Genomic DNA, 26,838 nt, shown 5'->3' on the forward strand with positions numbered 1-26,838 from the left:
GATAGAATGACGACTGAAGATGTTTTTCTGTTGTATGCCATCAAGAATGATGTTCCTACCAATTGAGTGGAAGTAATAAAAGATCATATGATTGATGCAGGAACCAAACATGCACGACATCTACCATATGTTGTGTTTATCAGCAAAATCCTAACCCTTCAAGGTGTGGATCTTACTGGTGAAAAGAAATTCTCTTGTAACTGCTCAAATGTGATAAATCGAAACAACTTGACTTTCATTGGCCTTGTGAAGACCACAAAGGGATGGTGCTTCAAGGATGAAGAGAATATGGTTCAAAGTTCTGGAAGCACATTTGCACTAAATTAAGACCGCACCAACTTCGTCCCTGAAACCAATTTTGAAAGATTTGTTGTTGGAAAACTCCGGAGACTAGAATAGAAGATAGACGCTCTGCATGAGAAAAAGAATAAAAATGATTCTCCAACTGAAGATTCAAGTGAAGAGTCTAGTGAGGAGGATTCAATGGAAATATTCTAAATTAGAATAGAGGCTTAGAGTTTTAGTATGGAATCGGTTTTGTGTTTCTGTTCTGTATCCGTTTTATTTCTAATCTGATTGTAATCATTATGAATATGAATGAAATTGTACTACTTGAAACGAAATCCAAATTGTTAACTTATTTCTTATGTTTTCTATAGCTCTTCTGTGCATCACACTAACTTTTGTGATGACGTAGGAAGAGCTATGAGGAAACATAAAAAATATGATATCAGACTGACAAGTTATGACTAAATTTTATAAGTCGAAGACTAGATCAAGGAAACACAAGTGTATTTATAGTATAGTCTATAGAAATGGACTTGATCTTTGACGTCAGCTTTTACAATATGCGACGTAACATTCATTTTTCCTATTTTTAACTTTTAAAAAGTCGACGTTTTTAAGAAATCGATATAATAAAACTTCAAGGATTTAAAAAAAACATAATAAAATTTCAAATAGAGTTCAAACATACAAAAATATACTAAAATATATTAAAATATTGGTTTAATACCTCTTTTGATCCCTCGAAAGGGGGCAAATGTTCAATTGGGTCCTACCTTTTTTTCGAAGTTCAATGTGGTCCCAACTTTTGTAAAAAGTGTGCAATCAAGTCCTTTTTGGAAACGGCGTTGATTTTTTAACGGAGCAGCTGACAGGGTGGACTGAAGTTAGCTACGTGGCTGTGTGAGGGTACTACGTGGTTTTCCTAATTCAAAAAATCCTAAATTTGAAAATTAGGAACCTAATTAAAATTAGAATTAAGAGGGAAAACTCCCAATCTGAAAGGATTATGAACCCTAAATTGGAAATCCCAATTTCTTTCTACCCTCTTCTTCTTATGTCTGCTTCGTCACGCTCATGTGAGGGAAAGATATAGTTTTCCCTTCTCTTCTTCTCCTTCGGCGCTGCTCTGCAACCATATGGCAGCTTCCTTTCTCTCACGTTGGGACAACTCGCGACAGCTTTGGGGTGGTCTGCGGCGGCGGAGCTTGTGAGCGACACAGTGGCAGAGGCGCGACCCTTGGGGTTTCGATGGTGGTTCGCGCGGTGGGTCTCGAGCGACAGGTTTGCGGAGATCAATGAAACTTCGCCGAGGTTGGCCGCTGGATCTCTGGGTTTTGGTTTTTATTTTTGGTTCTGGTTTTCTACAGGTGGAGGGCTGGCCTCGCGGTATTCTGCAAAAGGATTATGAACCCTAAATTGGAAATCCCAATTTCTTTCTACCCTCTTCTTCTTATGTCTGTTTCGTCACGCTCATGTGAGGGAAAGATATAGTTTTCCCTTCTCTTCTTCTCCTTCGGCGCTGCTCTGCAACCATATGGCAGCTTCCTTTCTCTCACGTTGGGACAACTCGCGACAGCTTTGGGGTGGTCCGCGGTGGCGGAGCTTGTGAGCGACACAGCGGCAGAGGCGCGACCCTTGGGGTTTCGATGGTGGTTCGCGTGGTGGGTCTCAAGCGACAGGTTTGCGGAGATCAATGAAACTTCGCCGAGGTTGGCCGCTGGATCTCTGGGTTTTGGTTTTTATTTTTGGTTCTGGTTTTCTACAGGTGGAGGGCTGGCCTCGCGGTTTTCTGCGGAGATCAACGAAACTTCTGATTTCTTAACCTCAGTAATACTATCACGTTTACCCTCTCACAGCCATGTATCACCCTCACACAACCACGTATTACCCTCACACAGCCACATAGCTAACTTCAGTCCACTCTGTCAGCTGCTCCGTTAAAATATCAACGCCGTTTCCAAAAAGGACTTTGTCGCAACCGGAATCGCGACGGGACGACGATCCAAATAAGAAACGGGTTTTGAAAAGAGATTTGGAGTCGCCACCATAGTTTATTTTGGAAAACTATGGAAAAACCTCAAAACGATAAAGCACGGTCCACGAAAACCAAAGATTGGGTTCGGGAGTCGGTTACGCGTGGGGAAGGTGTTAGCACCCCACAATGCCTGCCCTAAGGCAGTACCTTTAACTAAATGCACGAATATGATGTGGTTTTTCAAAGTGTTTAATTATCCCCTAAAATAAAATTCTAAATAAACAAAATATATTTTTTAGTTTTTTGGGCCCGACAAGGATTGACCTTGCTCCTACGTATTCTCATTCAAAATGAGAAATCAGGGTTACGTAGTTCTAGCTAAAAGATTGTTTGTTGTTTGGAAAAGCATATGTTTTTAATTTTTGGAGATTTTTATGTTTTTAATATTTTCGAGAAGGTAATGAGTACTAGGCTGACGCGAACGGTCGCACGAGTACTCATACCTTTAAAATGATATTTAAATACTTTTAATTATTTTTGAAAAGAGAGATAACGATATTAAGCACTAGGACGATGCGAACGATCACACGAGCACTCATACTGTTATCTGCTTATTTAGGAAGACTTGAGAGCAATGAGTGCTAGGCTGATGCGGACGATCGCACGAGCACTCATACCCTCGTTTAATATTACGTAAATAAGAGAGAAAAGTATTGAACACTAGGACGATGCGAACGACCACACGAGTGTTCAACCTTTAAACGTATTTTTGAAATTTTATTTAAGAAAAGAAGAAAAAGGTTTTTAGCACAAGGACGACGCGAGCGGTCACACGTGTGCTTAAACCTTTAAAATGTATTTTTTATGTAAATTTATTTAAGGAAGAAGAAAAAGGTTTTTAGCACAAGGACGACGCGAGCGGTCACACGTGTGCTTAAACCTTTAAAACATATTTTTGTAAATTTATTTAAGGAAGAAGAAGAGGTTTTTAACACAAGGACGACGCGAGCGGTCACACGTGTGCTTAAACCTTTAAAACGTATTTTTGAAATTTTATTTAAGAAAAGAAGAAGAGGTTTTTAGCACAAGGACGACGCGAGCGGTCACACGTGTGCTTAAACCTTTAAAATGTATTTTTGAAATTTTATTTAAGAAAAGAAGAAAAGGTTTTTAGCACAAGGCCTACGCGAGCGGTCGCACGTGTGCTTAAAACCTTTTTCAAAATATTTTTATTTGATTTTTAACTTTTGTAAAAGAAAGGAAAAAAATTTCAGCACAAGGCCTACGCGAGCGGTCGCACGTGTGCTTAAACCTTTTCAAAATATTTTTATTTGATTTTTAACTTTTGTAAAAGAAAGGGAAAAGATTTTCAGCACAAGGCCTACGCGAGCGGTCGCACGTGTGCTTAAACCTTTTCAAAATATTTTTATTTCATTTTTAATTAATTAAAAGTAGATAATGATAGAAAAATAGAAAGTAGGGGAGTTACTAAATATAAATAAAGGGTAAAAATAAAGATAATATGGAAAGCTTAATGATGAAATAAAATAAATAAAAAAATGGTGTTTAAATAAAAGATGGGAGTGTCTAAATGAGAAAATGGGGTGCCCAAACCATTTTTCTTTTATAAAAAGATTGGGCCTAAACCCAAGCTAAAAGGGGTGTGGAAGTGAGAACAGGAGCTGCGCGAAGTAGAAAGGAATTTTTTTGTTTACTTGGGCCAAGCCCAGCACTGGCCCGAGGATGGTATGGGGTGCGCGGGTGAGAAAACAGGGTCTGCAGAACGGAATTGAGGCTCCTTTGGTTTGCAGAAACGGAATGGGCTTCAACCCAAACAGGGGGGGGGTGTGAATGAGAAATGCGCGTCGACATGAAGAAGAATCGGTCCTGCTGGGCCCAAAGCCTCTCTATCCAGAAACCCTAATCCCATTAGGGGTTTGGTTGAATTCCCCCATTTCGCCACACCCCATCAGCATCCGAGAGGTCCCCTTTCCTCCTCCTCTCAACAAACAGACCGTGGACCTTCACCTCCGCCACACGACGATCACCACTCAACCTTCACACCACCGGTAGCCGCCAGCCACGGTCCATGGTGTCGCCCGTGACGGCGTTCGTCACCGGAACCGTCCCTGGTCGAGGTGAAAGCCCTCCCTCTTCCACCGCTTGTCGCGCGCGAGTTTGGACTCGCCCTCGCCGCCGCAAATGATACCCGTCGCCGCCAACCACAACTTCAGGTTCTCGCCTCTCTTCTTCTTCTTCGCGCGAGAGGGAAGAAACGTTGCTGCTCTACGACGAAACCTCACCACTACGAGCAGAGCCAACCGCCACCGATGCCTCCGCGATTTGCCCCTACTCGCGCCGGTGCCGCTGTGACTCCCCTACCACCGTTGCCGGCGTGCGCCACCCTCCGATATCTCCCTCTTTCTGTCATTTATTTCCTTGATTGTATGATGGGTTGTTATGTGCGGGAGTGTTGTTTGGTGAGGAAGAAGACGAAGGCGTGGAGATGAAAAAAAAACAATTAGAAGCTCGACTTTATGCGTGTGTTTGGAGAGGTGGTATTTGGTGCTTGAGGATTCAATTTTGCTGGGGATTGGAGATGAACATAAGCGTTGAAGGGTTCCATGAAAGGGGAAGAGAAGAATGGTTTTGTTTTTGTTTCTGTTTCTGAATTTGGTTGACTGCAGGTGGGGGGTGACACACTGAGGAAGTTCTCGGTGGAGGGTGTCGGAAACGCAAATTGATGATGTAGTTGGGATAGCGGTTCCAGTGGAGAATGGAATGGTTCAATGAGGATGAAGACACTGTTCCATTGTTTCTGTTACATGATTTTTCTGTTGTGTGTTTTGTGTTTTTTATTTCAATTTCAGTATTGATGATTGGAGATGAACAGAGGCTTGGGGGCACATCTTATGGAACCTACCTCGTTTTGAGCTTGCTTGACATTGAAAAATAAGACCATAGAAGTGGACGTGGGGAGGGTGATGCAACCATGAACATGTACAGTGGAAGGTATTCAAACCATACGCAAATAGCAATTTCAAGAGAGATATATGTAAGGGCAAACAAACAACTCTCTAAGCAACATTACTTACCTTTCGAAGATCCACCCGCTATGGTCAATCTCCTGCTTCCAATGAATACTCTTCTTCCTTGAGCTTCCAATGAATACTCTTCTTCCTTGAGTGGCTGCCCTGTGTCTCTCTTTCAGATGCCAAAAAAATGGTGAAAAACTCCTCAGCAATGGATGATCCAAGATGATGGCCCGGAGCTGTGTCCAAAATCTCTTTTCTCTTCCTCCCGATCCCAACCAAAATCCTGCTCTAAAATCTTCGAAAAAAAAATTCTTTGTAACCACCTTGTCCCCCTCCTTCCAGACATGTTTCCCATACGCCAATTCCCACCTTTTTTCATTTTTTCTATTTTTTATTTTTTATTTCAATTTTATTTTATTTTTTAATTGTTTTCAGTTTTAATTTTATTTTTTTAATTTTTTAATTATTAATTCTATTAAAACAAAATTGAAGATAAGAAAAATAGAAATTAAATTAAAAACAAAAAATCTAAATACATAAAAATAGAATAAAACAAAAAGGTAAAATAATAAAAAGGAAAATAATAAATAACCAATAAAAAAAAGAATTTTTTACAACCCGGACAAAATTGAGTGTTGACAGCTGCCCCTCTTTACTTAGATATTACTAAATAATATGAAAATTTAATCTTTTCGTATTATTTAAGTAAAGCTAAGTAAAGATAAAAACACAAATTTTGTTCGGGTTTCAATCATGACAGAAAACGAACAAAATAATTCAAATCACGATACCAAACGACCAATGTCAAGTAGAGTATCCGTAACAAAAACTAAAACCTGGATTTGACCATTGCCTCGCAGAGGGCCAAACTCACAGAACAAAAATTTAAATCCGACCATTGCCACGCAGAGGGTCGATACCAGAAAATTAAAATCTGGATTTGACCATTGCCTCGCAGAGGGCCAAACTCACAGAACAGAAATTTAAATCCGACCATTGCCATGCAGAGGGTCGATAACAGAAAATTAAAACCTGGATTTGACCATTGCCATGCAGAGGGTCGATAACAGAAAACTAAAACCTGGATTTGACCATTGCCTCGCAGAGGGCCAAACTCACAGAACAGAAATTTAAATCCGACCATTGCCATGCAGAGGGTCGATATCAGAAAATTAAAACCTGGATTTGACCATTGCCTCGCAGAGGGCCAAACTCACAGAACAGAAATTTAAATCCGACCATTGCCATGCAGAGGGTCGATAACAGAAAATTAAAACCTGGATTTGACCATTGCCTCGCAGAGGGCCAAACTCACAGAACAGAAATTTAAATCCGACCATTGCCATGCAGAGGGTCGATAACAGAAAATTAAAACCTGGATTTGACCATTGCCTCGCAGAGGGCCAAACTCACAGAACAGAAATTTAAATCCGACCATTGCCATGCAGAGGGTCGATAACAGAAAATTAAAACCTGGATTTGTAACTTTGAAAAGTTGATAAATGCCGAGTCAAACATGAAGATTTTGCAAACAATTTTCCTCGCTTCCTCTAAGATGATGTTATGTCATGATGATGCATGGATGCATGAACACATGAGACCTTCATTTTGGTCTTTTCTTTTAATCTCGCTTTTCATCATTTTTTTTTTTTTTTTTTTTTTTTTTTTTTTTTTTTTTTGTGAAAATTCCATGCTTGGAATCCATTGTTAACATTGTCATCAAACACAATGTACGTTCAAAACGCATTCCTAAAAACAACGTTGATAGGTATAGAACCCTTTGATGAGCAGGAAGAAAGTGTAACCCTGAGTTAAAATTCTTTTTATCGCTTTTTGCAATCCAAATTAAATTGAACCCTGTAGAATGTGGAAGAATGGTTATGAGAAGCAAATGAATAATGATTAACGTATGTGTGTCCCTCCTTTGGGGAAAAGTGCTATTAACATGTTGTGCTCCCATACTGCCCCAATCTTACACAATGGAAAAGTGAAAAGATTTGGGTATGAAGGATTCCCCCAAATTGGATGATCTTCGATTGACAGGGAGACCTCTTTTTCCCTTTTTTTTTTTTTTTTTTTTTTTTTTTTTTTTTTTAACACTGAATTGTGTCGTTCACCACATCATTTTGTTTCAAAGTTAAATTCGTGAGAAAGATTAGGACCAACAGTCTTCAGTCAGCGTGGACTTTTAAGGGCTTGTACCGTGGTTAAAGGTAAAAGGGTTTTGAAAGAAAGGATAACAAAGGCCCAAATAAGTGTTTGATGGTTAAAGTCTTTAAACACGAATCATTTGCAAGGTGCCCAGTCAATTGTCTTTAGGGATTTGAATTTCAAGCATATTTATTGTTGTTTTTTCTTTCTTTCCCTTTGGATCATTCTTTTCGTTGCCCCTGTTGTGGTCTTTTATGATATTTCCCCTTTCATTCATTTTTTCTCAACTTTGGATGCTTGTGATGTACCCTTTCAAATTGACGTCGACATGCTAATGATTCTTGTCTAGGGTGATGAAAACAATTATGAATTTCGGCTCAAAAGGGGTGCAATTGGATGAACTGTTTTTGACGATTGGATAATGAAAAATGGCCACACGTCACTCCGAATCTTGTTTGTCTGACTTTCTCTTGAATTTAAACCTGAAACGAAACTATGTAGTGCCTAACACATCAACTTCATTTTTTCTTTGTTTTATCCTCTTTTTTTTTTTTTTTTTATTATATATCTCCCTAATCAACGGATTATCGGTGATATGTAACATGATGAAAACTGCCCCAATATTAGGCATATGGCGAAATCCTTCGTCTTGTGAGAAACGAAAAAGTTAGGGTTCAAGTAATGTGAATGCAGATGCTTTATCAAGAAAAGACACCGGTTACACCCAAAACCTTGAATCAGGGAAGTATTCACCAACGGTATTTTTCAAAACTGTTTTCGAACATACTATGTCTTTGACAACTTTATTAACAACAAACTCAACATGTAACTCTTTTTTTTCGTTTTTCCTTTCCGACATCCTCCAGGACCGAGCTCGCCAACCTGATATACCTGTGATGCTTTTATCAACGCGCGTTTACTTATTTTCATTTTCATTTTCACTTGACTACTTAACAGCTCAGCGTGACATGCAATATTTCAGATGGAATGCAAACAACCAAAATATGAATGAAATCATGTGAAATTTATTTATTGAATAAAACACAGAGTACAATAAGCGTTGAAGATAACATCAACATCCCTTTAACAGCAACCACTATCACGGAATCATCATGCGTAAAACTTTTTTACTGCATCAGAATTAACTGGCAATGGTAACTCCTCTCCGTCCATTCTCGTGAGAATTAGTGCCCCACCAGAAAATGCTTTCTTCACTACAAATGGCCCTTCATAATTTGGAGTCCATTTGCCTCTATGATCCTTTTGTATAGGTAGGATCTTCTTCAACACCAGCTCACCTTCATGCAATTCTCTTGGATGTACCTTTTTGTCAAATGCCTTCTTCATTCTTCTTTGATACAATTGTCCATGGCATACTGCTGTTAGTCTCTTTTCATCAATGAGATTGAGCTGGTCGAAACGAGCTTGAACCCACTCCGCCTCTTCTAATTGGGTTTCCATTAAAACTCGTAAGGACGGAATTTCCACTTCAAACGGAAGTACTGCCTCCATTCCATATACAAGCGAGAAAGGCGTTGCCCCAGTCGATGTTCGTACCGAAGTGCGATAACCATGTAAAGCAAAAGGAAGCATTTCATGCCAATCCTTATACGTGACCACCATTTTCTGCACAATCTTCTTGATATTTTTGTTAGCAGCCTCTACTGCCCCATTCATCTTTGGACGATAAGGAGAAGAATTAAGATGATGAATCTTGAACTCCTCACATAACTCTGTCATCATCTGGTTGTTCAAGTTAGTGGCATTATCAGTGATGATCCTGTTAGGGAGTCCGTATCTGCAAATCAACTCCCTTTTTATGAACTTGGTCACCACCTTTCTAGTCACATTAGCATAAGAAGCAGCCTCGACCCACTTGGTGAAGTAGTCGATTGCGACTAATATGAAACGGTGTCCATTTGACGCCTTTGGCTCTATAGCTCCGATGACATCTATTCCCCACATCGAAAAGGGCCATGGTGCAGACAACACGTTCAAGGTCGTGGGTGGAACATTGATATTACTTGCGTATACCTGGCATTTCTCACACTTTCTCACATGTGTACAGCAATCATTTTCCATAGTCAGCCAAAAATACCCCGCTCTCAGTATCTTCCTGGCCATTGAGTGCCCATTCATGTGCGTGCCAAATGTACCCTCGTGTACTTCTTTTAGTATCAGGTCGGCTTCTTTTGCATCTACGCATCTAAGGAGAACCATGTCATGATTCCTCTTATATAGAATATCCCCACTCAAAATGAAACTGCCAACCAACCTCCTTAACGCCCTTTTGTCGTTTTTTGATGCCTTCTCTGGATATTCTCGGGTCCTAAGATAATGCTTGATATCAAAGTACCAAGGTTTACCATCTACCTCCTCTTCGATGAAATGACAATACACTGGCTTTGCATGACTCTTCATTTCAATCATTGGCAATTCTGCATCTTGATCAACTTCAAACATCGATGACAAGGTAGCCAATGCGTCTGCTAATTGATTATCTTCTCTCGGTATATGATTAAACGTGATGGAATCGAAATACTCAATTAATCCCCTGATGTAAGCTTGGTATGGAATTAATTTAGTATCCCTAGTCTCCCATTCTCCCCTCAATTGATGAATAACCAAAGCTGAATCTCCATATACATCCAGAATTTTTGCTTTAGACTCTATAGCTGCTCGAATTCCCATGGCACAGGCTTCATATTCTGCGATATTATTCGTGCAATTAAAACACAACCTTGCCGTCATTGGAATGTATTTATTCTTAGGAGAGATAAGCACTGCCCCTATTCCATGCCCCATTACATTCGAAGCCCCATCGAATAATACCGTCCACGCTTTTTCATCTTTGTCCTCTTTATTCTCAGCAAATAAAGCCATGATATCTTCATCAGGAAATTCAGGTTGCATTGGCTGATAATCACTAATGGGTTGATGGGCTAAATATTCCGCTAAAGCGCTACCCTTGATAGATTTCTGAGTAACATATACAATGTCGTATTCTGACAATAGCATCTGCCATCGAGCTATCCTTCCAGTGAGAGCGGGCTTTTCAAAAATATACTTGATAGGATCCATTTTAGATATCAACCAAGTAGAGTGGCTCAACATGTATTGTCTTAGACGATGAGTAGCCCACGCCAGTGCACAACAAGTTCGTTCTAACGACGAATATCGTTGTTCGCAATCTGTGAATCTCTTGCTCAAGTAATATATAGCATGCTCTCTTTTCCCATCTTCATCATGCTGACCCAATACACAACCCATGGAATTATCCAATACGGTCAAATACAAAATGAGCGGCCTTCCTGGCATAGGTGGACGCAATACAGGAGGGTCTTGCAGGTATTGTTTGACCTTTTCAAAAGCAACTTGACAATCTTCATTCCAGACTACTGCCTGGTTTTTCCGTAGTAACTTGAACATTGGTTCACAAGTATCAGTTAATTGGGAGATGAACCTAGCAATGTAGTTCAATCTTCCCAAAAAACCTCGAACCTCCTTTTCTGTTCTGGGCGCAGGCATTTCCGTTATCGCTCTTACTTTGTCCGGATCAACTTCTATCCCTCTTTGACTGACAATAAAGCCCAACAATTTTCCAGACTTTACTCCAAACGTGCATTTGGCAGGATTTAATCTGAGTTTATACTTTCTCAGTCTCTCAAATAATTTCTTTAAATTGAAAATATGCTCCTCTTCTGATTCAGACTTTGCAATCATGTCATCCACATAAACTTCAATTTCCTTATGCATCATATCATGAAAGAGTGTCACCATTGCCCTTTGGTATGTTGCCCCAGCATTCTTGAGTCCGAAAGACATCACCTTATAACAGAATGTTCCCCATAACGTGATAAAGGTCGTTTTTTCCATATCTTCCGGTGCCATTTTAATTTGATTATATCCCGAGAATCCATCCATGAACGAAAACAACGAAAATTTGGCCGTATTATCAACCAGAGTATCGATGTGTGGTAACGGGAAATTATCTTTCGGACTTGCACGATTTAAATCACGATAGTCAACACACATTCGAACCTTCCCATCCTTCTTAGGCACTGGTACAACATTCGCTACCCATTGTGGGTATCTTGCCACGGCCAAAAATCCTGCGTCAAATTGCTTTTGGACTTCTTCTTTAATTTTTAGGGACATTTCCGGCTTCATTCTTCTCAATTTTTGCTTGACTGGAGGGCATTCTGGCTTGAGCGGGAGTCTATGCTGCACAATATCGGTATCTAGACCCGGCATGTCATTGTAAGACCATGCGAATACATCTTTAAACTCCTTCAACAGGACACGCAATCTTTCCCTCACCTCCGTTTTCATACTAGTACCGATTTTCACCTCCTTTATCTCATCCTTCTCTCCCAAGTTAAGTATTTCAATCTCCTCCTGATGGGGTTTTATCTCCTTAGACTCTTGTTCCACTAATCTCAATAATTCCGGAGAGGGTTCCACATCATCTTCGAAATCATCTTCCGTATTATTGATAGGGTGCTCAAAATTAGGAACATTGATATCATTATTTTCAAAACAATCATTGTCACATCTGCATCATTTAAATTTATGAAAAAGTATAAATAAATAAGGTAAACAAAGAAAAATGCCAAATGATGATGAAATGCCACTTTATTATCACGCTGAGTGAAAAGTAAAAAAAAATCAATCCACAAAACTTCAGTTCTAAAGCCCCAATCGAAACTATGAGCTTAATTAAAACTATTACATTTTGTTCACATTAAGCATCACAGGTAAATCAAGTGTTTCCCAATTGTTGAGTTGAGTATCAGGGGAGCAAGCCCACACAAAGCTCAAACTTTGAGGCCCTTCTTCATCCTCCACAGCTGCTATTTGGTCAGCATTGATCCACCCAGCACTGCGGAAGCTTTCCTTGATGTCAACAATGTGAATTTTGCTCTTCTTTGGGCCCTCGTCTTTCTGCACGTGCCAAACTGCGCTCTTTTCTTTCTTCAATCATCCTTTTCCTGTCTTCCTTGGTAGGTTTGTACCCCAAGCCATATCTGTTCTTATTTTCAACGATCTCCAGAGGGAATGCTCGCCCCTGCCGATATTTGCCCAAACCTTCCCCATATATATAGCCCTCTCTTAGCATAATCTTGGCCATCATAATAGAAGCACATGATAGGCGAGGATTTACTGGAAACGGTTCCACACAAGCATTTCCCACAATTTCCAATGATTGGAAGGCTGTCTCGAGAGCTTCTTCAGCCGCCTCGATGTAGCGCGTGGATGATGGTCCACTCACCAAAAGATCCTCTTCTCCTGATACTATCACCAGCTTATCTCCTATCACATACTTCAACTTCTGGTGTAGTGTAGAAGGCACAACTCCCGCCGAATGAATCCATGGGCGTCCCAACAGACAACTATAAGCTGGCAGGATATCCATAACCTGGAATGTTATTTGAAAAACGCATGGGCCAACTTGCATTGGTAAATCCACTTCTCCCATCACTTCTCTTTTACTGCCATCAAACGCCCTCACAATCATTGAACTCGGCCTCATATGCATTCCTTCGCAAGGTAGCTTTTCCAGAGTTGCTTTCAGCATGACATTCAAGGAGGACCCATTGTCCACTAAAACACGCGCAATAACATGGTCCAGGCATTTCACAGAGACGTGAAGAGCCTTGTTATGCCCTCTTCCTTCAGCAGGTATCTCTTCATCCGTAAAGGTGAGATAATTATTAGCAACAATATTGCCAACAATACCCTCGAATTTATTCAATGAAATACCTTGCTCCACGTGAGCCTCACTGAGTATCTTCATTAGCAACTTTCTGTGTGATGCCGAATGCATGAGCAAGTCTAACAAGGATATGCGAGCAGGCATACGGTTTAACTGTTCCACCACCTTATATTCGCTTTGTTGTATGAATTTTAAAAATTCACAAGCCTCCTCTTCAGAAACCTCTCTCTTCTCTTCCTTGTCGGGGATTTCCTCTGTCTGTGCCCCCTTCCCCTTTAAGAATTCTTTTGCTTTCGCGGCTATCGTTGCTTCATTATCATTAACCCTTTCTCGTGCCAACTCAGGTGATGTGAAAATTCGACCACTCCTAGTCATTCCCCCTATCCCTGATATGTTTTTGACGACAGGGTCAACGCTTTGCGTTTCGCCTGACGCATACGTCCCATATCTCCATGGGACGGCTTTTTCGTTCTTGTAAGGAAAAGGGGCTGGTACATGGATAACCACAGGCGACCTTCCTTGAGTTGGTGGAATAGAGGTAGTCTTAGTGAAACGGATCACCAATGGTTCTGGTACAATCATGCCGGATTCATCACCAGTTTGTGCAAATACATCACCCTCTTCCCTCTTGTAGCATACCTGCATCAGACCACGATCTAGCAGGTCTTGCAGAATTTCTTCAAATTCAACACACTCCTCAATAGAGTGCTCAGCCTCTGGGTGGAGCGCGCATGCCATACTCTCATCATAATCACCCTTCAAGATACCCACTTTCAGCAATGCCTCCAAGATAAACCTCCTAGAGCTCTTAACTTCTTTCACATTTCTCACCAGCTCATGTTCTTTCACTTCGACAGCATTCGTCGAAGCACTTCCATGCCCAGATAAAGGATTGGCCTCGACACTAGGCTTATCCTCTTGGAACTTTAACCACCCAGAATCAATTAGAGTCTGCACTTTATGCTTGAAAGCCAGACACCTCTCAGTGGAATGACCAGCGGCCCCTCCATGATAACTACACTTTGCCTCTGCATCATAGCCTCTTGGGTACGGAGGCTGCAAAGGCTTCAGGGGACAAACGACAACTAGCCCTTGTTTAATAAGCTGAGGCAATAATTCCGTATAAGTTGTAGGAATTGGAGTAAAGTTAACATAATTTCTTTCCTGGTTCCTTCTTGGATAAGCATTTGGACCCACATTCATATTGGAAACTACATTTGCCCCTCCCCTCCAATTATTCGTCGGGATGTATTGTGGTTGATAGTATCCCGGTTGTTGTTGGGGCCTAATTTGATGACCAAATGACGCGTTAGCTGCATGTGGATGTTGACCCCAGTATGGTCGATAGTTATGGGTGGGAGCTTGACCTCTCCACACGGGGGTTGCAGATGTTGCATGCACATCTCCCTCCTTTCTTTTCCCTGCGTTGAAATTGGGTTTTTTGGAGTTTGCACCCGCCGACGAGCCATATGCAATCTTCCCATTCTTCAACCCGATCTCTATCCGCTCACCTATCACGATGATATCGGCAAAATTTGAAGATACATTTCCCACCATATGTTCATAAAATGGTGGTTGGAGTGTATTTTCAAACATTGCCACCATTTCCCTATCATACAAAGGTGGCTCAACTTGTGCAGCCAATTCCCTCCACCGCTGAGCATACTCCTTAAAACTTTCGTTGTCTTTCTTCGACATGTTCTGCAGCTGTAAACGATCTGGCGCAACATGTGTATTGTATATGTACTGTTTCACGAATGCATCAGCCAAGTCCGCCCAACAACGAATTCGAGTAGGCTCCAAATGGGTATACCAGTTTAACGCCACTCCAGCCAAACTATCTTGAAAAACATGGATGAGCAGCTGCTCATCATAAGCATATGCAGCCATCTTTCTGCAAAACATGGTCAGATGGCTCTTTGGACATGTATTTCCCTTATACTTCTCAAAATCTGGTGCCTTGAACTTATGTGGTATTTTAACGCCAGGAACCAAACTCAATCTAGAAACATCCCCAAATCCATAACTCTCATACCCCTCCACAGCTCTCAATCTTGCCTCTAAGCTCTCCAGTTTATCCTTTGCCCCATCAACATTACTAGTTACCCCCTGAAACGAAGTATATGGTGCAGCCCTGGTAGAAAAACCCTCTCCGGCAATCACAGGTGGCACCGGGGTTACTCGTATTCCATCAGTCATGCTTGCATGCATCCCTTCATTTATCATAGGTACAGACATTACAACAGGCCCCGGAGTACTGATTGGCGGTAGGTTAGCAGTAGTAGGGAAAGAGAATGACGTCTGCTCCCCTTCTGTGTATTCTCCCACAGGTGGGGTATAACCTGGGGGTAATCCATACATTGGGAACGAAACAGATTGGCTCCCAGCATTGAACATCGGAGGGTAATATTGAGCACTTCCCTCAACTTGCACAGACGTCGCCCCTCCCGTAGTCTTCAGGGCCTCGAGAGCCGCCAAAATCTGGGCCATTTGATCCTTCAACTGGCTGACATCGGCCTTAATAGATTCGTGTGACTGCTCCCAATTCTCCATGACCTTCGAGTTAGCTCTGGTCCTGTACGGATGTCGTGGAAAATTTGCCGTTGTTTTCTCACTTGTACTGCCGATTATTATTTTTTATTAAATTAAATTAGATAACGATGAAAAATGCAAAACGAAAGAAAACATGATGCATGCTAGTAATAAGTGGAAATCACAGGATAACGATGACAATACTGATGGAAAATTAACACAAGCCGATACCAACAAACATCCCTTATCTTTCATTTAAAGGAAATTTGATCCATTACATAGTCTAAGGAACAAAACACATAATTCCGATGTACATCAATCCCGTGCCCGGGCAATGAAAGATTTCATCTCTCCCACCAACCATTTACAATGATTAATAAACAATTCTATTTCCGCTGGTGAGTTACAAAAATGAGTGCTTGCTTCAGCATTCGACACCATCCTGGGGATGTCTTCAATTGCCCTGTTTGCCAAAGCAGCCAACTGAGAGAATCTTTCCTTCCAGTGCTTTACAGCAATTTCTTGCTCGGCGATGTGCTCTTCCATTCGCCTTATCAAGGCCTGATGCTTTTCTTCAAAATCTATCGACCTCCATCACTCCTCCTGTTCCTCGATATATTCCTCCATTTGTTTTATCAGAGTTCGATGTTCTTCCTCTGCTTCCGTTAGCTTCCAACGCTCCCTATTCATATCCGCCTCGAACGACATAGCCATCTCTTTCATCTCATGCCCCGCTTTTTCTATCTGAATCTGCGCTTCTCTTAATCTCTTTAGGGCTTCTCGTTTATCTCTTTTGGCTTCTTCGTAGAGGTGTTTCCACTCCTTTCCCTCTTCTAAAGCCACCTTCTTCTCATTTACCCTCATGGATAATTCCTTACTCGCGGCAGCTAGATCCTGTTTCACTCGAAATGTGTAATCCCTCTCAGCCTTCTGGCTTTTGACAAGGTTTTCATAAGCCCGCGACTTTTCTTCATTATCATTTCTCATATCCACAAGATCATTACGCGCCCTTTGTAATTCATTCTCCAACCTAGCATTTCTCACCTTCAATTTCTCCATCTCAGCCTTCAATTGTTGCACCTCTTCACTTTCTGGGGTTTGAGATGGTCCTTCACTAGCTGATTGATCCTTGATTGGCTTGAAAGGCAACTTGACTACTTTCACTCTCTCCAGAATCCAGGTGTGGTAACTAATACTGCTATCCACTACTCCATCCCTCAAGTCCTTCTCTACTCGAACAACATTTTCCCAGGCGCTTTTAACCTTTCTTAACAATTCGATGAAATGCCCGTCTTCGTAATAAATGAATAGAGTAGCAAGGTAATCTGATGAAGGTGCCCCTTTTATAGGATGCCCAAATTGTCTTTGCACCAAAAGAGGGTTGTAATTGATACAGTACCGGGCACCTATGAGAGGTACATTAGGAAAGTTACCACAATGCTGGATAGCCAGTTTATTTCCGAGCCAAGGAAGGCGCCATTTTATACTTCTTTCGCTCAAGCCGGCAAGGAATCGGGCCCAATCGTTTCCTCCTTTACCTTTAAGCCCTTGGTGTGACAAAGTCTCCGATAGACTCTTAACGTCGACCATCTCCTTAAACACGCGAGTTGTCATCCATGTATACAACGCCGGTAAGCAACAAAGAATCTTCTTTCCCTTTCTCTCATGGCAAAAACTCAAAGTCCCATAAACATCCGCAAGAACTGCTGTTACAGGATTCTCTGACCTGGTTTTACTCGCCACGAAGACGTCCATCGCGGTGTAATCCACAAATTCTTCTATTTTGGGAAACAAGACAATGCCATATATGGTGAGGGCTAATACATCCATGAAAGTTTCCCAATCTTCTTTATCAGCCAGATGATGTAAATACTGCTCTAGATATCCCTGTGATAACCCATGCACTTGATTCCTCATCATCATCCTGTTTTCAAGCTCCTTGGGATGTAATTTCATGATGGCAGCAATGGTGGGTATAGAGGCATGATGCTCTAAATGTTGATAGGGAGTGGTACCCTCCAGTGGCAAACCTAAGATATACTCAAACTCTTCTATGGTTGGCGCCAACTGAAAGTCTTGAAATGTGAAACATCGAAGCGGAGAATCATAATATTGTGCCAAGGCTGTGATAGCGGGTATTTGTACTTCAACCTCCATTAAATTCAACAAATTTCCATATCTTCTCTGAAAGGTTTCTCTCTTTATAGTCTTAAGCCTTTTGCCCAAGTTTATCAGCTCAGTCAAATTTCCAACATGGGTCCTTAGACTATACTTCTTTCTTAAATCGGAAGAGTCGGTGTGCCGTGTAGCATCGGATCTTGTGTTAACATCCATCTCGTATGAAGTCAAGTAGGTACCTGTGATTTCCTTTTAACACGTTACTAAATGATGTATGAATATGATGCATGATAATAAACAACATGACGAATGCATGGTATGACATGTAATATCATAAAAAATGAACAGCGTGAGGGTTACAGAAGTACATAATCCTCCCATCGTGCCCTAACAAAGGTTCACTGCTCTGAGTTCAAGGTCAAGTATATGCAATCTCACAAGGATGGTTCCCTGAACCTAAAGGTCAAAGGTCACTAGAGCTATGGCCCCCTTCATAGCATTTCCACAACAGTCGAGTAATCAACTAGGTGTGAAAACACATATGAAGAGAACAGACTCTAGCTGGAGTTCTCACGATAGCCAAACAGGAAGTACATCCCAGAGTGACACCGCTACACAACTCCTCTAATTCTAAGCTACGCTCAGACCCGGGTATAGGGCCCCACTCATGATATGCCAAAAGTGTGTGTGTGAAGGGAGGAAATTATGCACACCCAAACCCTCACCTGCAAAACAACCAGAAAAATTCCCAGGCAGATATAAACATATTGTCTACCCTAGGGTTCAATATTCCACAGTTATTGCAGTTATTCCAAATATCATACATAGATAGAGAAAAGGGAAAGAAAAACACAAAGCAAAACCACACCAAATTCGTGCATCTAATTAAATGGCTCGACTCTCTAAAGTCCCCAGTGGAGTCGCCATCTGTCGCAACCGGAATCGCGACGGGACGACGATCCAAATAAGAAACGGGTTTTGAAAAGAGATTTGGAGTCGCCACCATAGTTTATTTTGGAAAACTATGGAAAAACCTCAAAACGATAAAGCACGGTCCACGAAAACCAAAGATTGGGTTCGGGAGTCGGTTACGCGTGGGGAAGGTGTTAGCACCCCACAATGCCTGCCCTAAGGCAGTACCTTTAACTAAATGCACGAATATGATGTGGTTTTTCAAAGTGTTTAATTATCCCCTAAAATAAAATTCTAAATAAACAAAATATATTTTTTAGTTTTTTGGGCCCGACAAGGATTGACCTTGCTCCTACGTATTCTCATTCAAAATGAGAAATCAGGGTTACGTAGTTCTAGCTAAAAGATTGTTTGTTGTTTGGAAAAGCATATGTTTTTAATTTTTGGAGATTTTTATGTTTTTAATATTTTCGAGAAGGTAATGAGTACTAGGCTGACGCGAACGGTCGCACGAGTACTCATACCTTTAAAATGATATTTAAATACTTTTAATTATTTTTGAAAAGAGAGAAAACGATATTAAGCACTAGGACGATGCGAACGATCACACGAGCACTCATACTGTTATCTGCTTATTTAGGAAGACTTGAGAGCAATGAGTGCTAGGCTGATGCGGACGATCGCATGAGCACTCATACCCTCGTTTAATATTACGTAAATAAGAGAGAAAAGTATTGAACACTAGGACGATGCGAACGACCACACGAGTGTTCAACCTTTAAACGTATTTTTGAAATTTTATTTAAGAAAAGAAGAAAAAGGTTTTTAGCACAAGGACGACGCGAGCGGTCACACGTGTGCTTAAACCTTTAAAATGTATTTTTTATGTAAATTTATTTAAGGAAGAAGAAAAAGGTTTTTAGCACAAGGACGACGCGAGCGGTCACACGTGTGCTTAAACCTTTAAAACATATTTTTGTAAATTTATTTAAGGAAGAAGAAGAGGTTTTTAACACAAGGACGACGCGAGCGGTCACACGTGTGCTTAAACCTTTAAAACGTATTTTTGAAATTTTATTTAAGAAAAGAAGAAGAGGTTTTTAGCACAAGGACGACGCGAGCGGTCACACGTGTGCTTAAACCTTTAAAATGTATTTTTGAAATTTTATTTAAGAAAAGAAGAAAAGGTTTTTAGCACAAGGCCTACGCGAGCGGTCGCACGTGTGCTTAAAACCTTTTTCAAAATATTTTTATTTGATTTTTAACTTTTGTAAAAGAAAGGAAAAAAATTTCAGCACAAGGCCTACGCGAGCGGTCGCACGTGTGCTTAAACCTTTTCAAAATATTTTTATTTGATTTTTAACTTTTGTAAAAGAAAGGGAAAAGATTTTCAGCACAAGGCCTACGCGAGCGGTCGCACGTGTGCTTAAACCTTTTCAAAATATTTTTATTTCATTTTTAATTAATTAAAAGTAGATAATGATAGAAAAATAGAAAGTAGGGGAGTTACTAAATATAAATAAAGGGTAAAAATAAAGATAATATGGAAAGCTTAATGATGAAATAAAATAAATAAAAAAATGGTGTTTAAATAAAAGATGGGAGTGTCTAAATGAGAAAATGGGGTGCCCAAACCATTTTTCTTTTATAAAAAGATTGGGCCTAAACCCAAGCTAAAAGGGGTGTGGAAGTGAGAACAGGAGCTGCGCGAAGTAGAAAGGAATTTTTTTGTTTACTTGGGCCAAGCCCAGCACTGGCCCGAGGATGGTATGGGGTGCGCGGGTGAGAAAACAGGGTCTGCAGAACGGAATTGAGGCTCCTTTGGTTTGCAGAAACGGAATGGGCTTCAACCCAAACAGGGGGGGGGGTGTGAATGAGAAATGCGCGTCGACATGAAGAAGAATCGGTCCTGCTGGGCCCAAAGCCTCTCTATCCAGAAACCCTAATCCCATTAGGGGTTTGGTTGAATTCCCCCATTTCGCCACACCCCATCAGCATCCGAGAGGTCCCCTTTCCTCCTCCTCTCAACAAACAGACCGTGGACCTTCACCTCCGCCACACGACGATCACCACTCAACCTTCACACCACCGGTAGCCGCCAGCCACGGTCCATGGTGTCGCCCGTGACGGCGTTCGTCACCGGAACCGTCCCTGGTCGAGGTGAAAGCCCTCCCTCTTCCACCGCTTGTCGCGCGCGAGTTTGGACTCGCCCTCGCCGCCGCAAATGATACCCGTCGCCGCCAACCACAACTTCAGGTTCTCGCCTCTCTTCTTCTTCTTCGCGCGAGAGGGAAGAAACTTTGCTGCTCTACGACGAAACCTCACCACTACGAGCAGAGCCAACCGCCACCGATGCCTCCGCGATTTGCCCCTACTCGCGCCGGTGCCGCTGTGACTCCCCTACCACCGTTGCCGGCGTGCGCCACCCTCCGATATCTCCCTCTTTCTGTCATTTATTTCCTTGATTGTATGATGGGTTGTTATGTGCGGGAGTGTTGTTTGGTGAGGAAGAAGACGAAGGCGTGGAGATGAAAAAAAAACAATTAGAAGCTCGACTTTATGCGTGTGTTTGGAGAGGTGGTATTTGGTGCTTGAGGATTCAATTTTGCTGGGGATTGGAGATGAACATAAGCGTTGAAGGGTTCCATGAAAGGGGAAGAGAAGAATGGTTTTGTTTTTGTTTCTGTTTCTGAATTTGGTTGACTGCAGGTGGGGGGTGACACACTGAGGAAGTTCTCGGTGGAGGGTGTCGGAAACGCAAATTGATGATGTAGTTGGGATAGCGGTTCCAGTGGAGAATGGAATGGTTCAATGAGGATGAAGACACTGTTCCATTGTTTCTGTTACATGATTTTTCTGTTGTGTGTTTTGTGTTTTTTATTTCAATTTCAGTATTGATGATTGGAGATGAACAGAGGCTTGGGGGCACATCTTATGGAACCTACCTCGTTTTGAGCTTGCTTGACATTGAAAAATAAGACCATAGAAGTGGACGTGGGGAGGGTGATGCAACCATGAACATGTACAGTGGAAGGTATTCAAACCATACGCAAATAGCAATTTCAAGAGAGATATATGTAAGGGCAAACAAACAACTCTCTAAGCAACATTACTTACCTTTCGAAGATCCACCCGCTATGGTCAATCTCCTGCTTCCAATGAATACTCTTCTTCCTTGAGCTTCCAATGAATACTCTTCTTCCTTGAGTGGCTGCCCTGTGTCTCTCTTTCAGATGCCAAAAAAATGGTGAAAAACTCCTCAGCAATGGATGATCCAAGATGATGGCCCGGAGCTGTGTCCAAAATCTCTTTTCTCTTCCTCCCGATCCCAACCAAAATCCTGCTCTAAAATCTTCGAAAAAAAAATTCTTTGTAACCACCTTGTCCCCCTCCTTCCAGACATGTTTCCCATACGCCAATTCCCACCTTTTTTCATTTTTTCTATTTTTTATTTTTTATTTCAATTTTATTTTATTTTTTAATTGTTTTCAGTTTTAATTTTATTTTTTTAATTTTTTAATTATTAATTCTATTAAAACAAAATTGAAGATAAGAAAAATAGAAATTAAATTAAAAACAAAAAATCTAAATACATAAAAATAGAATAAAACAAAAAGGTAAAATAATAAAAAGGAAAATAATAAATAACCAATAAAAAAAAGAATTTTTTACAACCCGGACAAAATTGAGTGTTGACAGACTTGATTGCACACTTTTTACAAAAGTTGGGACCACATTGAACTTCTAAAAAAAGGTAGGACCCAATTGAACATTTGCCCCCTTTCGAGGGACCAAAAGAGGTATTAAACCTAAAATATTACATTAATTTTAGAAAAATAAACTAAAATGGACTCTTGTTCCTAATCTGACTCAAATGTCTCCATAGACTCATCTTCTGTTGTGCCGTCTTCATCATCAGATTCACTTGCTGAGGGAGTTATTAGAGCATTGTCTTCATCTGATTTTTTGTGAATCATGATCAAAGATTTTTCAACTTTTGAAATTCTTCTTGAAAGCCTTTGAAATTGATCCACAACAAATCGTTTAAACTCAGTCTGTGGAGTGAAGGTAGAAGGAGTTTCGTCACAATCCTTGAACACCCAACCATCTTTTGTTTTCTTTAGACCATTATGTCTCAATGCCGCTTTTCCTATTTCATTTGATTGAATGCACCAAATTTTTTTTCACCAGTAAGATCAACTTGATGATGCTTCAATACACAGCTCATAAAAACACCATATGGCAGAATATGTCCATGACTACTTGCAATTTCAATCATATGCTCACTCATGACAAAAACCCAGTTGGTTGATATTCGGCTTTCTATGGCATGAACCAAAAATAAATCAGCAGTAGTTAGACGATCACGTAAACATCTTCCAGGTAGTATTACCCAAGTAAGTACAAAAGCACACATTTTCTCTTCCATTTTCAAACCATCAAGGAGATACGGCTTGTATACCTTTAGCCTTGTTCGACTTAGATATTCGTTATAAATTTTCTTCTTGTTGGTCCATTGGTTGAGTTCAGAATTTCTTTCATGTGACATGAAGCCTTCTGCTTTGAGACCAGTAAAAGATAGCCCATATTTGGTCATTAATTTGCATATCGACACCTTTCACCTGAGAGTATATAACACCATCGACAACCTTCAGATTGTGGTAGAAGACCTGTACCAAGTCAGGATAGCAATCACCTGTCATTTCTACAAATTTTAGAAGACCAACATCTACAAGCTATTCTTGAAAGATAAACCCCTCCCTTCTGAATAATTCCACATCCAAGAACTTATAGGGGACCACCTTGAAGAGTTTTCTATAACATCCAAATTTGTATCGTTCTTCGTCATCACTGATCCACCCATTTGGACTAACATTTCATACAAGGTGTTCAACCTTCTTTCCATGTCATGAAGATGAAGAAGCCATTTGAGAACAGGATTTAGACATTTACAGGAAGGGTTTAAGAATTTTGTTTTTGACAATGATACATGATAGATTTAATCAAACTGTATGACTGCTTTTACATGAACAAGAAACAACATAAAAAAAACCCAAGAATTAAATAAAAAAACTAGAAAAACAATGGAGAATGTTTTTGAAATTCACAAGTGTTAACATTTTTCCTAAGGAAAAAGTTAACTTGATTTTGGTTATGGAAGCTCTGTAGTGTAGGTTTTCAAAGTGTAGTTCCAAAAGATCCGAAAACTATATTTAAAGAAAATGCTGGGAGCCAATATGCGCCCAATAATAAAACGTCAAACCCTTTAGAAATTCGTCACCCATCAAGTTAATCCTTATATTGTTAGAGTTCAATTTCAACCACACAATAAAACGTCGAACGCTTTAGAAACTTGTCGTTGCTGAAATTATTTTAATGAGATATATAAGATTGAAAATTTTAGTTGGGCGTGAAACTGATAAGATTTGATGCACAACTTTATAAATACTAGATTTGAAAACACACTATGTGTTTTCTAAACTGAAGAGTTACAAACCCTAAGAAATGTGAAAGATGTTCCAGAATCTGATTAGAAATGGCTTCTTCATCATCATCCAGAAGAAAATGGAAGGTTGCCCGGATTGCAAGGAATGTTAATCCTACAGGTTGGATTAGTAATGAAGACATTCAACGAAAGCTTTTTAGTCTAAGGAAGATTAAAAATGTGGTTTCTCACAGATATTTGAAATTGGTGAGGGTGTTCTACTCCAACTTAAAGGTGAGTGATGAAACATTTTGTTCCACAGTCAAGCGGGTTGATATAAAGGTTTTAATTGGTCATTAGCAAGTCTATCCTATCTCTGAATGTTGGAGTGCAAACAAAACAGATTTGACAAAAACTGAAGAAGAGGAGTGGGCTAAATGGTATGCAGTGAAAATAGATTGTATGTCAGAATCGCTAAAAAGATTATTGGGGCTCAAGTAAATTGAAAGTGTCGGAACAATCGGTACCGTTATAAAGTCGCGCAGCGGAATAAAATATAGATAGCGGAAAGCGTGTAACAATCACAACACAAGTTAAAATTTTTATCGAACAGTTGATGTGCTAAGAGTTTAAAGAGTGTAGAGTTCAAGAAAATCAACACAGAAAATTTATCCTGGTTCGAATCAAAAGATTCTACGTCCACTCGTTAATCACTATGAATAGTGATTAACCTTTTTTCACTAAAATATGGTTTGCAGATTACAATCAGATAATGAAAATAATCAAAGAATAGAAAACACCTTCCTTCGACAAACGAAACAGAAGAGTGCCACAAGTAACTTCCTTCGACTAACGAACCAGAAGAGCTTCCTTCGACGCACGAATTGGAAGCAACAACTCTGCCAACTTGAAGAGAACCGCTCCGACCTTTGACACACAAAACGCGAGCTTCTCCTATTCACAAGACCAGGCAAGAGCACTCTATCACTTTGAGAACTTCCTCAGACAAACTGTATTCTCAAAATGGCATAGATCCTTTTCACTCACAGAGAGCTTTCCTTAGGCACAAAGCTCTAATACTCTCAATTGAAAAGTTCTTTCTAAGAGCTGTGAAGACCTCTATTTATAAGCGTAGTTTCGTGCAGGGTCAAAAACTGAAAAGACATCTCCCAACTGCCATTGATAATCGATTATCATAAGTGATAATATCTCAACAGCCACTGATAATTGATTATCATAAGTGATAATCGATTATTTGTGTCCGTTGTGGGGTTTTCAAAAAAGTGATAATCGATTATCCTAAGCAATAATCGATTATTTCAGAGACTTGGACAGAATTAAATGAAACAGTGATAATCGATTATTCTGTGTAATAATCGATTATTTGCGCAAGCAACTCTCTTCTAAATTGGCTCGTGATAATCGATTATTCCTCTTGATAATCGATTATGTGTGCAATGACTCACTAAATACGAAAACTTCTAAGAACTTTTACATCATTACATTTTATCCTATACATTTGTTTCTACAAAATACGTTTAACAAAAGATGCATTTAGAGTCTTCAATTCTTCAACTTTTATCATCATCAAAATTTCACAGTAGCTTCAAGATACCAATGCTCCTCATTGGTAACAAAAAGTTTACTGCAACAGAAGAATATGAATTTTTGTTCTTTGATTTTAATTTTGTAATCAGTGGCTTCTTAAGCCATCTTTTGTTTTGCTGGTTGTAATCATCTTTTGTATGTCAGAATCACTAAAAAGATTCTTGGGGCTCAAGTAAATTGAAGGTTGACTGCAACAAAAGAATATGGATTTTCGTTGTTTGATTTTAATTTTGTAATTTGTGGCTTCTTAAGCCATCTTTTGTTTTGCTGGTTGTAATCATCTTTTGAATATTAATAAAATTCTCTTTTGGCAATAACATTAGTGAATGGTGATTGAATTGTTTAAATTGATTAAATCATTTGTATGATTGTAATTGAAATTTTTAATGTTACATCATTACATTGAATATACCATTGCACTCTTTTTGTTTTATTTTTCTATTAGAACGCCAATAGTATGTCGATTAGTAAAGCTACTCGACGTAATATTAATAGAAAAGTTGTGAAACGAAGAGGTTAACGTCATTCTTCAGACTTCGACGTATTATTGTCAGCCAAATTACTCCATTTTTATTTCTTTTTCCTTTAAACCAATAATAAACGTCCAATTTCTTGGGCATGTGACATATTATTCATTAACCAAACCCAAAGGTCGCTCCCTTTTTTTATTTATCCTTTTTAAATTCAAATAGAACATCCAACTTTATATGGGAAAACATGGTTGGTTGGGCTTGATAAATGTTGTGTTAGAAACAAAGAGATCCACGTCAATACTGACACCACTCGACGTCCAGGTATATGGGAAAAGACTGTTGGTAGGGCATGATAAATGCTACCTTAAAATGAAGAGATACACGTCCAATATTGACACCACTCGACGTCCACGTTATTTCGGAAAAATACATAGGGTTGTCATTTTTCCTTCCGTATTCGACGTAAAATTACTTCATAGATTTCTAAAAGAAATCCATTATTACGAAGGTTATAAATGGAAACGACAAAAACAAAAAACATAATAACACTAAACATAGGAAAAAAATGAAAATCAAACCACGAAAAGATCCGAAGGATTTTTAAA

The 26,838-nt window shown here is 40.0% G+C and overlaps 2 protein-coding genes across 2 annotated transcripts; both read right to left on the bottom strand.

The window, feature by feature from the left end:
• Nucleotides 1-1,360: 1,360 nt before the first annotated feature.
• LOC148203510 (uncharacterized) lies at nucleotides 1,361-10,878 on the bottom strand. Its single transcript, XM_088107625.1, has 3 exons — nucleotides 9,606-10,878; nucleotides 5,359-5,467; nucleotides 1,361-1,679 (listed from the first exon to the last, which is right to left on the bottom strand). Exons 1-3 carry the CDS (start codon nucleotides 10,876-10,878, stop codon nucleotides 1,361-1,363), a joined length of 1,701 nt encoding a protein of 566 aa, XP_087963751.1.
• A 1,474-nt stretch (nucleotides 10,879-12,352) lies between these two features.
• Nucleotides 12,353-15,403, bottom strand: LOC148203511 (uncharacterized). The gene is made up of 6 exons (XM_088107626.1): nucleotides 15,108-15,403; nucleotides 14,192-14,774; nucleotides 13,388-14,089; nucleotides 13,234-13,330; nucleotides 12,841-13,137; nucleotides 12,353-12,744 (listed from the first exon to the last, which is right to left on the bottom strand). The coding sequence occupies exons 1-6, from the start codon at nucleotides 15,401-15,403 to the stop codon at nucleotides 12,353-12,355; spliced, it is 2,367 nt and encodes a 788-aa protein (XP_087963752.1).
• Between the last annotated feature and the right edge of the window lie 11,435 nt (nucleotides 15,404-26,838).

The sequence above is a fragment of the Vigna umbellata genome, chromosome 2 (genome assembly GCF_029865625.1).
Source record: "Vigna umbellata cultivar VRB3 chromosome 2, Vumbellata_1.0, whole genome shotgun sequence".
In the NCBI taxonomy this organism is placed as follows: Eukaryota; Viridiplantae; Streptophyta; class Magnoliopsida; order Fabales; family Fabaceae; genus Vigna; species Vigna umbellata.